This window comes from Lonchura striata, chromosome 17 (assembly GCF_050655825.1).
Source record: "Lonchura striata isolate lonStrDom1 chromosome 17, ASM5065582v1, whole genome shotgun sequence".
NCBI classification, from domain to species: Eukaryota; Metazoa; Chordata; class Aves; order Passeriformes; family Estrildidae; genus Lonchura; species Lonchura striata.
This window is the reverse complement of record NC_140719.1, coordinates 4,326,200-4,339,310: the sequence shown is the minus strand read 5'-3', so window position 1 is coordinate 4,339,310 and position 13,111 is coordinate 4,326,200. Positions and strand designations below refer to the sequence as shown.

General features: G+C 51.5%; 1 protein-coding gene across 3 annotated transcripts in view; it reads left to right on the top strand.

Moving 5' to 3' along the window:
* ASTN2 (astrotactin 2) overlaps window positions 1–11,094 on the top strand; it is a 335,047-nt gene extending 323,953 nt beyond the window's left edge. For 2 of the 3 annotated variants that reach the window (XM_021551387.3, XM_085594033.1), the window contains 3 exons: window positions 2,969–3,069; window positions 4,244–4,427; window positions 10,158–11,094. In XM_021551387.3, coding sequence (XP_021407062.2) covers window positions 2,969–3,069; window positions 4,244–4,427; window positions 10,158–10,395 — 523 coding nt within the window. In that variant the 3' untranslated portion in view covers window positions 10,396–11,094. Of the gene's footprint in view, window positions 1–2,968; window positions 3,070–4,243; window positions 4,428–10,157 lie in introns of those variants that run through there. The other variant, XR_014958795.1, reaches the window with a different exon arrangement.
* The last annotated feature ends 2,017 nt before the right edge of the window (window positions 11,095–13,111 follow it).

Genomic DNA, 13,111 nt, shown 5'->3' with positions numbered 1-13,111 from the left:
AGGGTTCCAGCAAGATGTGAATGCTGGCTTTGCACAGAGACACAGAGACACAGGTCTTTGCACTCCCTTCTCTTAATTGTCCATTTCCAGGAATGAAAGAACAAAACTAAACCCCAGCACTCTGCACAGTGCCATTAACTGGCCATAAAAGTGTTTTGCTGCAGAGGCTGGGTGGTCAAGTGGTTTGAGAAGAAGATTGGAAACCATCATCTCCCGAGTTTCCAAACTGTTCATGTCACTGAGCCTCTCTGGGGCACGATGCTTCACCCCGTGTGTCTCTGTTTACTGTCGATAAAACAGAGCTATTAATACTGCTGTGCTTCAGGGTGATCTTTTGGACTGTAATTAATGTTAAAACCTTCTGAGGTCACTGGCTGGAAGGAGCTGGAGAGGTGCAGAGGCTGTGTGCTGCCAGGCTGCCAGCCTCCACTCCAGCTGGGGTGCTGAGTCCAAAACATGTCATTCACAAGGAATGGAGATGAAAGAGTTTCTTCCAAGGTTCTTGAAAGAGGACTGGCTCCAGGTGAGGTAAAGCAATTGGGTTTGTTGTCAAAAAAAGAATTTTTGACAAGATCAAAATCACTTTGATTCTGATGTTTTTCCATTTACATTGTTTTTGGGTTTTTTCCCCTTACATCATAAAAAAAAATGAAATTAGAGCTTTGTTTTTTTTTTTTTTTTTTTTTTTGTCATCTATTTTTTAACCCAGGCCTGACCAGAAGAGATGCTCTTGGCAGCTGAGTGACTTTGCTCCTTTGTGAGCTGGGCAGAGGGGAGAAGTGCAGTCAAAAGGCTCACAGGTCTTCAGCATCACCCAAAGGGGTGGATGTGCTTCAACACCCAACCAATCCTCCTGACCCCTTGGCAATGGAATAGGTGAAATGGGCACTAATTGCTGAATATTACAATTATGTTTTGATAAAAGTCTTCTGTTTTCCAAGGAAAGTGTTCTGGCACTGATTGCCTCAGAGCTAATGGAGCCAGCCTGAGCTACTGCAGGCAGAGCAGAGGTTACACATTAGCTCTGCTCACCCTTTTCCCAACACAAACGCAGCAGCACAGCCACTGTGGCTCAGCAGAGGACCCCAAGATGTGATGGGGAGCAGCTCTGCTCACGCTTTTCCCAAAGCAAATGCAGCAGCACAGCCACTGTGCTCAGCAGACGACCCCAGGATGGTGATGGGGAGCAGCTCGAGCAGAACCCTGATGCTGAGCCCTCTTACTGCTTGTTGTGCTTCTGCTGATGAGCAAGAAGAGCCCTGCAGTGGGTGAGCAGCTGGGGGTCCCTGCCCTGTTCTCCCACTGCAGCTCCTCATTTCTTGGGCTGGAGTCCCTCTGCCCAGCACTGGGTGCCCCTGTTGGTGCTGCTGACACACAAACCTTCCCTGCTCCCAGCAGGACACTCCTCACTCCCTGTGAACTGAAGGGAGGGAAAGGACTGGTGGCACCTTCAGGATGGGAGGCAAAGCCCTGCAGTCAGACTCCTGCATGGAATTCTGTGATGCCCTGTTGCTGTGTGTGTCCCTCAGTGGGAACAGCCTGTGTGTGGCACTTGTGAAGTGGCCCAGTGTGGATGTCCTTCTTGAGGCACTCCCACTCTGAGCAAGGCTCCTGGTAAATGAAAGGAATGATGTCATGCCAAAAGGATTCAATAGCATCTCCTTGGGTGAGCTGAGCGTGTGCATCCCCTGTGTGCCCCAGCTTTGTGGAAATGGGAGTTGTCCCTGCACACAAGTGAGCTCCTTGGCAGTCTGCTGGCATCCTTTCAGACAGCAACTATTGTCAGGGAGCTAATGCTAATTGCTTGGAGGGAATATGTCCTGTGCTGGGAATTGCTACCGTGCAAATGTCAGCTCTTATCAGCCACATGTGGGATGTGCAGGGCCTGCAGGGAGGAGAGAGGGGCTGGCAGTGCTCGTGTGTGGGGTGAGAAAGAGGGAGGCATTGCTTCTGTCACCCCCAAGGATGCTAAGGACTTAGGACCATTACTTACATAAACATACCTCAGGGGCTCAATCCCATTTAAGCTTCAGCTGCTTTTATGATACTCCTTACACTCACTTGCAAGAGCTGGTCAGTTTTACCTTAGGCTAAGGAGGGGGTGGTGTGTTATTTCTCAGGCTGGGTACCCCACCACCAGGCATCTCAGACCTCTGAGGGGTTCAAACCAGCCCCTGCACTTTGTCAAAGCCAGCTTGAGTTGCCATGCCCAGCTCAGAGTGAATAAACACGAACTGATGCCCTTTGGGAGAGTGGACAGAAGATTGTCACCCCTGCTGTGAAGAAGCATTCCCATCCTGCAGCTTTGATGCTCTGAGCAGGACTCTGAGCTCAGCATCCTGCGACGTTCCATGCAGCCACAGCCTGTTTATTCAATGCTCCATGAGGCACAAAAGCTGTATTTTACTGTCAGATGCTCCCCATTAGCTTCAAGTGTGAAATTATCATTCCCACCCTTTTGCCAGCCCCACCCTTGCGAGGAAATGAGGGAGCAAACAACTCAAGGGCCGTTCACAGGATGAGTAGGAGCTGTCACTTGTCAGCACAGAGCCCACTTAAGGCAAGAATTACTGCCCTGCTGCCAGAAGGGTCAGAGAGGAGCCTGGCTCACAAACACCACCGTGTTATAATGGTCACATCTGTGCATGGCAGAGCAACTCTGAGGTGTTTGCATCTCTCTGCAGTCAGGGGGGTTCAGGGTAAAGCCCCAGAGGGGTCCCTGGATGAGGGGAGAGGAAATGAAGTCCTGCAGATTCCAGAAAGGGATGAAGTCGCCTGTCCCCTCAACCCTGGTTCCTATCCCTGGGTTCTCCTCTGTTCCAGGAGATCATCTCACATCTCCTTGAGATGCCACAACTGACTGAGAGTGCCTGGACCACCTTTTTCCTTTCTCTTCTGGAAGCTGGTTCCCTTAACAACCTGGTGGTGTGGGACTGAGGGTGTTTTCCTTTTGCTTCCTGCCTTGCAGATTTACCCTGTACGCGGTGGATACACGAGGGAGACACTCAGAGCTGAGCACAGTCACCCTGAGGACAGCCTGCCCGCTGGTAGATGACAGCAAGGCTGAAGGTCAGTGTTCAGATGCCTCATGTTCCACATTTCCTGCTGATTTTGATTTTTCTTTCTTCACTGTGCTCCCACAAACCTGCCCAGGCCCTTCTCTCCCAGTGGGAAAGCTCTTTTAAATTCACCCATGGACACATCTGGGGATGGGTGACAAGCTGCAGGAGTGTCCAGGGGCAAAGTCTCCTTGGCTGGCCAGCTGATGACTCCGTGATGCCACACAGACATCCTTCCCATGCATGGCTGTGCCCCCCTGGAAGAAGAGCAATCCCTTCTTACAATCCTGGGAGAAGCAGCCCTGGCTGGGCCATGCAGACCTTTGGCTCTGGGTGTTTGAAGGGATGCTGGAGGCAGCTGGATCAGTTTGGAAACAGAAATGTTGATAAAAGCCCAGTTACTTTTGCACAATTTGCATTGTTCAGTTTTAAAACTAATCCCACTTGTCCTTACACCCAAACCAGAGCACCTGGCTGCTTTCGGGTTTAAAATTATTCCTCTGTGTGACCATCATGTTACCTGCTCTCTTTCTTGCTTGTTTTCCATTGGGAATATCACACAGAAAAAAAAAATTGGTTATTGCTTAGTTCTTTGTTCAATAAGAAAAGCATTCCACTGGAAAAACAGCAAACAAGAGACTGTGAAGAAAGGAGATGTAGTTTTGTGCATTTCTTATCTCCAAAAAGAGATTTTTTTCTACAGCAGAGAGTTAACACTCTTGTTTAAAACATCTGAGCTGCTCCAGCGGTTGCCCACAACGATGAGGTGCTGCATTTCTGGCTGAAGAACCTTCCTGGGATCAAGGATTGGTCTCTTCCTACTCTTTAGCACCATAGCTGTGAAGGGGTTTTGATTTGGTGAATTTGGGAAGAGCCTGCCTGCCCTTCCTGGGAGGATAAGGCTGTCTGCCTGTCCTGGCAACTTTTTGCCTCTCCTCCTTCTGCTCCTTCATGGAGAACTGCTGGAGTCTTTGGGCCAACTTTGCTCATGCAGGGCACCCACTGCAGGATGAGCCTGAGGAATTGCTGAATGCTCTGCAGTCACTGACCCCCACTGCAGGCAGCCCCAAGGGACTGGCAGCCACCCCAGCCCCTGCTGCCAGCCCTGCCAAGGGCTCTGCTTCTCCTCTTCCCATGCTGGCACCTTCAGCTGGTCTTTAATCCCGTGCCCTGATCCTTTCCAGAGATAGCTGACAAAATCTACAACCTCTACAACGGCTACACGAGCGGGAAGGAGCAGCAGACAGCCTACAACACCCTGATGGAGGTCTCTGCTTCCATGCTCTTCCGAGTCCAGCACCACTACAACTCTCACTACGAGAAGTTTGGAGACTTCGTGTGGCGCAGTGAGGACGAGCTGGGGCCCAGGTACCTGTCCCTTCCCTGTGTCCTGCCCAGAGCACCCCTCTGCTTGGCCACTGCCAGTGTGACCCCCTAGTCTCCCTGTGGGTAAGAGAAGCCCCCTTTTGGTGTTCACCAAGCTGTCCTGCATCCCCTTGGAGCACCAGGTCCTGCTCAGTCCTTGGATGAATGTTGGTGGGACACCTGGAAGCTTGTGGTCTTTGCATGAATGTTTGCGTCATCCACCCCGAGCCAAGTGGGTGAGCTGGGGGCTTGGAAACACTGAGGAGTAGGGGAAAAAAAGTGTAATATAGGCCTGGAAAAGGTTTTCCTTGTCCCTTTGTTCCTATCTGCTTGTTGGATGTGGCTGAGTATCTCTCCATAGTACCAGGATGCCACCTCACAACTTTACACACCTTCTGGACATAGATCCAAGCTGGCCTGGGGTTTGTCCTCCTCCAGAGATGACCTTGGTCATAGTTTCTTTGGTGGTTCAGTGGCTTCTGGCACAGAGCCACTCTCATCTTCCCCCTGCCTTCCCTCTGATGACACTGCAGGCTTGTTTGTCCTTTGCAATTGTTCCTTTTTTTCTGAATCCCTGGGAGCCATCAGCTTCTTCTTACACATCTTTATTTCCCCTGTTACTTGAGATCCAACCTTCTGAAGGATGCTGTCTAACACGATACCTGCTTCAAGCTGTGGGACAGCAGGGTGACATTTAAACTGCCAGGTCCCAGACCCAGCTACATCTGGAACCCATGGTCAGTTTGGCAGCTGCCTATTGTCCTCACTGAGCCAGGGGAGTTCCTCACAGCACTGAGAAATACGTGATTTGCAGCCAAGAGGGTGGATCTATAAAAGCCAGGGCAGCCAGTGCCAGGCTTGTGACAAGAGTGCAGCTCTGCCATCCTGCCTGGCTTCTCGGGGAGCTTGGACAGGAGCAGAGGCACTGACACGGCAGGAGGCAACGAGGATTTTTTTTTTTTTGCCAAGGGAGGCCATCTCATAACAGGATTTTAACTGACAGGCTGTTCTCCTTCCCAGGGGAACGTGCATTTTTCTACCTTGAAATGTTTATCAGATGAGCCTCGGCTTCACAGTGAATGCTCGCTCATAAAACGGAGCGACAAGAGGGGAGTCCATTGCCTCTGTGTAATAAATACATCACACTGAGGTCCTCGTGAGCCCAGTTTCCATGAAAGCCACAGGTTACTGCAAACAGCTGCTGGCAAGAAGACACACTGACATCCAGATGTCCCAGCCAGACCGTTTACATTAAGGAGACATTAAAAACTTAGCTCATAGGTGGCCCTAAACCAGGATTTTCCGTGGTCAGCAGCATCCCAACACCTGGCTTGCCTCATCCTGCTCATCTCCTCTAGCAACAGCAGCCCCTTTCCTGCTCCCCCCATTCCTCTCATGGGCACCGAGTGAGTCTCACACAGTTAATTTGTTCCAACAAGACAGAAGAATCTGTCTAAATCAGTGAACTTTAATGCTACTGTGCATCTAGACCTCTGGATCCCTGCAGCCAGCCTGCTCCCTAACACAGCCACAGGGAGATTTCACTATTATTTTCTCTGTGTTTCAGCATGATTCTTACGACCACTGCAAGCAGGGTATGGCTTTTAAGAGGAGGCAGAACAAATAATTAAGTTAAAATCTTCTTTCCATGCCCCTGTTTGTGGCTACCAGCAACACAGGGGTCAGTAAGTGGTGTCAACCCAGGGCTCACAACCTGTCCCCAGCTCCAGCCAGTCACCCAGGCAGGCAGCTGGGCTGGCCAAGGGACATGAAATGCATCTCCAGAGCAGCTGCCTTCTGGTACAAGGGGGAATGCAATGTTCTGATGGGAGGCTCTGATAAGAGGCCATCAAGTCCTGGACTCACTGTCCTCACACACGAAGGTCTGAAAGACCCAGGTCAGTTCTCAGTAGAGTGGAAAATCTGAATTCATGACAAAATCACCTCATACAGGAACACAACAGCCAGGCAGCCACCCCTCCCTGCAGTCCCAGGAACCTCATTCTTCCTTCCAGCCCAGGTAGCATTCTTTAATGGCTCCTTCACGCAGCTTTACCCTGTTTTAGGTAAGGGAAGGCAGGGTTTGGCTGGCTCTGGATATATTTTTATCCCTATCAGCCCTCAAGGTGAGTGTTGGCTGTCCCCTGTGCAGCTGGAGGGGACAAACATCCCAGCAGAGCACCCCTGGCACTGGGCAGAGCAGGAAGCTTCTACTCTCGGGCAAATCCTTGCAGAGCTGGGGCTGGCAGCAGGGACCTCAGGGCCCTGTCTCCTGTGCAGTGGGAACTCTGGTTCATGCAGGAGCCCTTGGAAAGTGCCCTGGCAGCAGACTCCCATCCCCTCCCGTTTCCTCTCTCCCTCCATGCCACGAGGCACCGCAGGGGGAAGTGGCTGCTTAGAGCTGTCACTATTTTTAAATCCCCCTCTTCATCATTTGTGACTGTGCTGTGACCTCCTAAATCCACCATCTCAGTGCAGTCCAGAATCAGTCCCTGGCTCCTGCGGTGGGAGAGAAGGCACTGCTGGCCCACACCAACGTGAGAGCATCCCCATCTGGGCTGTGGGGTGAGGGGGAAGGGGGGCACTTCATCCCTTTGGGGACTGAGAGCTTGGGGTCCAGCCACAGGCAGCCAGGAGAGTGACTCCCTTCTCACTCCCCTGGTGTCCCCTCCCAATTCCTGCCCTTTAATAAGGCAATAAATTGCAATTTCTGGCAGGGATGAGGTTGGTCAGCATTTAGGAAGATTTCATTTCCAGTATTTGAAAAGGTGGTCGTTCTGACCCAACAGCCCTCCGCAGGGAGCACTTGGGTAATACCCAGGGCTTGATTTATGGTGTTAAATTGGCAGCCCAAGAACTGCTCCTGTAATTTATTACCCAGTCTTCACCAGAAAGCCTCTCTCTCTTTCTCACCCCTCCCCTCACCCACTCTGTCTCTCTTCCTCCTTATTTTTTTAAGAGGGAACAGCTGACAGCCAAAAGCTAAATCTAACATTTACACATGACTTCATTACCCTGCTAAAATAAATGACTCAAAGCAGTGAAACCCATCAAAACTGGAGCTTTGGCACTGGACATCAGAAGTGAGGGGCCTGATTCCCTTTCCCCTGTCACCCTGTCTCCTCTGTGACCACAGTTCAGTGTGTTTTCAGTATCTCACAGGGCCCAACCATGGGATGGGCCAGCCCATCCCATCCATAAACACAGGTTTTTCCTGGGACTGAGTGCACAGAGGAGCTGTGGATGCAGCAGGTGTGTGGAGACAGCTCCAGGAGAACCACAGCCTCTGGCATCAGCAGGCATCAGCAGGTTGGGGTCGGGGTGGTTTGACCCCTGTATTTCTTGCCATCCTTGAAGTGCTTCTCACATGTAGGAATATTTGCCTGGATAAGAGGCCTGAGTATATATCAGAAAGCAAGGACCACATGATGAGTTCTAGCAATATCCAGGTGATCATTAAAGTGTAGTGGAGCAAGGAATGAAAATGGGAAGGTAGAGAAGGCCAAGGGAAGTGGAGGCAAAGGCAGGTTGGGTGTGAGAAAAGTGAGAGATGGGTGAAGAAAGCTGTGGAGGGTAGAATAGGGGAAGTGGTGAGAAGGGAACAGAGGAAGAGGAGAGCCTGGCTAGCAGAGAGCTACTGGCCAGCTGAGAGATCCACTCCTGGTTACCCACCATGAGGGTTTTCTCAAGGGCTGGTCATGGCTGCTCCTTGGGAGAGGCCTTGTGGTGAGCTGGAATAACCAGTCTTGGGGGGAAACCCAATGATTGCTTGACCTTTGAATAAACAACTTCCCCGTGTTGGCACAGCTTTCAGGTCCATGGACACCAACACAAAAAAAAGCTAAATGGCTGGGGAAGGGCCTGTACCCTGTTTTGGCAGTAGAGCTGCTTTGTGATAAATCATGGTGATCCTGGAGCTGTGGCCTTACAGAGATGTGGTTTTTCCTCTGTGAGGGTGTTCTGGCTGAGTGATCCCCTCCTGAGCATGGCCAGCTGACATAAAAGTCCATCCTGTGAGGTGATGTGGGTCCTGTGCTTGTTCAGCCTTCCCTGAAAGGGAGAACCAGTGCAGATGTTAAGAAACAATCTGCCAGCATGAGGACAGGGAGCACTTGAAGATCACCAGCTCCTGACTCTAGGAACAGGTGAGAAGAAATTCATCCAGGGAGGTTGATCGCAGCAGCAAGTGGCACAGGTGATGGCTTTTAGTCCCTTCCAGCTGCAGTGACTGATTTGCTGAAGGTTGGCAATTGTAGGGACAATCACTATGGAGTTTGGTTTGCTGCTGAGCTGAGCTTGAATCAATCAGTCTTCACCAAAAGCACCTAATGTCATCATGGAATCTGTGGCTCCAAGAGGCACACAGGACCTGTTCCAGCAGCACAGGACCTGTTCCTGGCAGCGGGTCAGGTCTTGCTGTGTGGGTGGGAGCACCAGATGCTGTAGAAGGTCAGGTGGCTGTTACAGAGAGTAAGGTGAGTAGAGGAGTTGTGTCAGAGCTGGGCACAGCTCAGCCCATGACATTGTCATTATTATAGATGTGTGTGTAGCTAACGAGGCTCAAATTGCCCTCAAATTTTTATTATTATAAATTTTTTATTCTCTGCCTTGTGTCTTTGTGGATGAAATCCATAAATGGATATCATGGAATGTAGTCCAGGAAGGACCAGCTTCCTTTTTTCTTCCTTTGCCCTCAAAGCTGACCCAGAGCACATCACCCTGGAGAGGAGTGGGAGAGTTTTCCATGTACAGCCCCGGAGGATCAGTGGTTTCCTAGAGCCTTTCATCCAGTGTTCCCACTCTGGAGGGCGAGGTCCGAGCTGGCTGCGGGTGCCAGGATGCCCTCTTGCCTCCTGCCACCGTCTCTGCCCTCTGCTCTGGCACTGAGGTGACCCTGACCAGCCCTTCCCTAGCGTCCCATCCCCAGACATCAGGCTCCTGACCCTCCCCAGGGCTGGGAGCTCACAGCCCGAGCTGCAGCACCACTCAGCTTTCATAATCAAATAATCCCCTTGTTTATTCCTTGCTGACTGACAGTGCTGCCCCTGACATATCATTATCGGGAATTTACATTCCTGCAGGAACTGTGAAGTCCCCGACTCCTGAATCCAGAGCTTTCCTGTGGCACCAGAGGGAGAGGAAATAATCTGTGATCTTGAAAGTTTCAGACCACTGAAGTAAATCCTCTTCCCTCCCTTTGTTTGATTTAGCACTTTGCAGACTCCCACAAGGGGATTCTTGGTTTCTTACGGGTTTATTTTGTTTTGTCTTAATGTGCTGTGCTTTTTTTCTCTCACTCTTTTAGTGTCAGTCCTTTTGGCTTGTTTACCTCCTGCAGACTTGGGAAATCAGGAAAGGGAGGGCTGTGCTCATCAGTCAGGGGCAGGAAGGTGCTGGGGTTCTCACCAGGGTGCCAGGTGGGGCCAGCAGAGGTGCTGGAGCTGGCCAGGATCATATGGTGGTGGTGACAATCCAGCTGGGGCAGATTGTCCCCAGGGCACACAGGCTGCTCCAGTGGGTCAGACCTGAGGTCTTAGTGCTGTGAAATGATAGATATACCCAGAACTTCAGGAAAAACAGAACTTCTCTCCACTTGGAACAGGAAAGACAATGTCTTAAGCAATGGGTCTCATCCATTCTTGCCACAAGACAGAGCTGGTGGCAGAGCTCCTGACTCCGGGTGTCCCCTGTGCCTTGCCTGCGCTGCTCTGTTCCCATCTCTGTCCCCTGCAGGAAGGCTCACCTGATCCTGAGGAGGCTGGAGAAGGTCAGCAGCCACTGCTCGACGCTGCTGCGCAGTGCCTACATCCAGAGCCGCACCGAGACCATGCCCTACCTGTTCTGCCGCAGCGAGGAGGTCCGGCCGCCCGGCATGGTCTGGTACAGCATCCTAAAGGACACCAAAGTCACCTGCGAGGAGAAGATGGTCTCCATGCTGCGCAACACCTACGGGGAGTCCAAGGGGCGGTGAGGGAAGGAGCGGGCCTGGAGCTGTGGGAGGCAAAGGGACTCCGAGGAGTCGAGGACTTGTGATGTGCTGAGTGGCTGGTGGGGTTTGGGGTCGGGTGATGTTCAGAGGGGGTGGAAGGGGACAGCGAGGCCAAACAGGACTTTCTCACACAGACAGCAGAGAAACAAGAAATGAGCAAGTTGGACTTTAATTTCTTTTCCTTTTTTTTTTTTTTTTAATTTTTCAAGAGCGAAAAAAAAAAAAAAAAAGAAAGAAAAAAAAAGAAATTACCTAATTTGACTCAGCATAAAAGCCTCTCCTTTTTAATCTTTTCTTACTGAATTTCCTGGACTACACACTCCAAAACCCTGAGGAGGAGGAGATACCCACTCGAGGCCGGCCAGGGCCAGGCAGAGGGGAGCTGATGGGCACAGGGTGATCCCCTCCCTGCCTGCCCTGCCTGCCCTGCCGCCGGGCAGCAGCCGTGGGGCGAGGGGCCCCGGTGCCGTGGTGGCCGAGGACGCCAGGAGGAGGTGGCGCGGGTGGCGGTGACCCCGCGCTGCCAGCGAGGGTCCCGGGGCGGGAGCCAGGGTGCCCGGGATGCTGCAGGCGAGCTGGGCTTTTGTGGCGCTCTGAGCGGACGCGGTGGCTCCGCGTGCTGCCTTCGTTGGAAAGGCTCCGGCAGCTTGTTCTGTGCATTAAAGATTCATATCGAGTCCAGCTTCGCTGCCTCCCTGCTGTTTCTTCTCGACGCGGTCTCGCCTCTGCTCGGGCGTCCGTGGGGGTTTCGGTTCTGGTGTGGCTCTCCTGGGATGTGGCTGATGTGACGGAGCCTCAGCCCTCCTCTCCATGTATGAAAAGGAGGGAAACGTGCAGCCTTTCGCACAGGGTCCTCCCCTCCTTGACACCCAGCGTGGCCACTGGTCCCAGTGGGAGCTAAAAGCGTGTGGGAAAGACCAAGAAGAAAGCCGGGGGCTAGAAAGACATGGAGAATCTGGTTTCTTTTACTGTCAAATGTGGGTTAGGCTGGCCTGGGATCCCTGTGGGTAATAGATTTCTCAGCCTGGTAGCCAAACCGAAAAGTGCAAGAGGGTGAGAGGGGAAAAAATACAAAAAAATCAGATCAGCTCAAAGCTATTGCTTTTTCCTTTTTAAATCAGAACAACAAACCTAGAGAGGGAAGAGAGAAAAGTGTGGGTTGAATTAATCAGTTTAGTCAGCCCAAAGCAAATAGTTTTGTTTAGTTTTTCAGGTTAGTTAACCCTTTAAATCAAACCAAACAAACAGGAGGTGAGTTTCAAAGCAAAAATATTTTGAAACCAAACAGCTGTGCAGAATTTGATGTGGAGAAGGTTCTGCCAGAATTTGATGTGTGGAAGGTTCTGCCAGACACCTTTTTCTTCTTGAGCTAAACCTATTTGCCTGATTTGCACCCACTCAATTCTGATTGTTCCTTCTGAACTTCTCTTTTTATTTATTTATTTTTTTTTTTCCCTCTTTGGTTATGTCTCTTCATTTGAGCCACATTCATGTGCTTTGGGAAGGACTCCAGCACCTGGGCAAAGTCCTGCTGAAGATCACAGAAAACTTTACTGTGACATTGCAGCCTGTAAGACAAAGCATTGCAGGTTGCCCAAGGTCTTAATTTTTAGGCTAAATCCCTTTTTCTGCTGGAGAGAGGGAGGACGATGACACTGAGGGCTCTGGGCTATAGCCTGGGTGTCTCTGAGGGTTGTACCACACTGAAAACAAAGACCAAGGTGGGGATTATGACACCACCATGTGTTAAAATTTGAGTGCCCAGCACTGCTGCTGCCTCTTCACCATCCCTTTGCCCTTTGGGGGTTGAGTGGTGGCCTTGGAGTTTGGTTGTGGGGGGAAAGGAGATGATCATAATTCGTTGCAGTCAAATGAAGAGTTTGGTTTTGCCTGGTTGGAGCTGCAACAACACACAGCAAAAGCCTTGGAATGCCAGTGTGGGGGTGCCTGGCCAGTGCCTGGGCTGGTGTCAGACCCAGCTGCCCATTCCATGTGCTGCCAGGACACAGGGTGTGCACTTTGGGTGAAAAACCCCCAAATCTCCCTTCGGAGCCACTGATGCAGAGTGCCAAGGTATAAGAAAAATCTAAAGCCATAGGAGAATGCCCAAAGCAGGGGCACAAAGACAGTGAAGAAGGGCAGAAGCCATACAAGGAGAGGCTGAGGTCACTTTGTGTGTTCAGCCTAGAGAAGAGGACACTGAAGGGAAATGATACCACATTTTCCAGCTTCCTCACTAAGGCAAATAGAGGTGCAGGCACTGATCTCTCCTCTCTGGTGACCAGTGACAGTACCTGAGGGAATGGTATGAATATATGTCAGGGCAGCTCAGGCTGGAGAGCAGGGAAGGTTCTTCCCCCAGAGGTGCTGGCACTGCCCAGGCTGCCCAGGGAATGGGCACGGCCCCGAGGCTGCCAGAGCTCCAGGAGCCTTTGGCCAGCTCTGCCAGGGATGCCCAGGGTGGGATTTTGGGGGATCTGGGCAGGGACAGGAGTTGGGCTCGGGTCCTTTTTGGTCCCTTCCCACTCAGGATATTCCATGATTCTGTGACTATGATCATCCCTCCTGGCATCTGCAGAGCAGGCAGTGCCTCCAGTGCCTGCAGGACAGGTTCCCCCGGACACAGCAGCAGCCACAGGGAGCTTGGCTGGTCCATCCTGCCCCTGCTGCTCACCGGCTGCAGCTCCAGGTGCTTTGA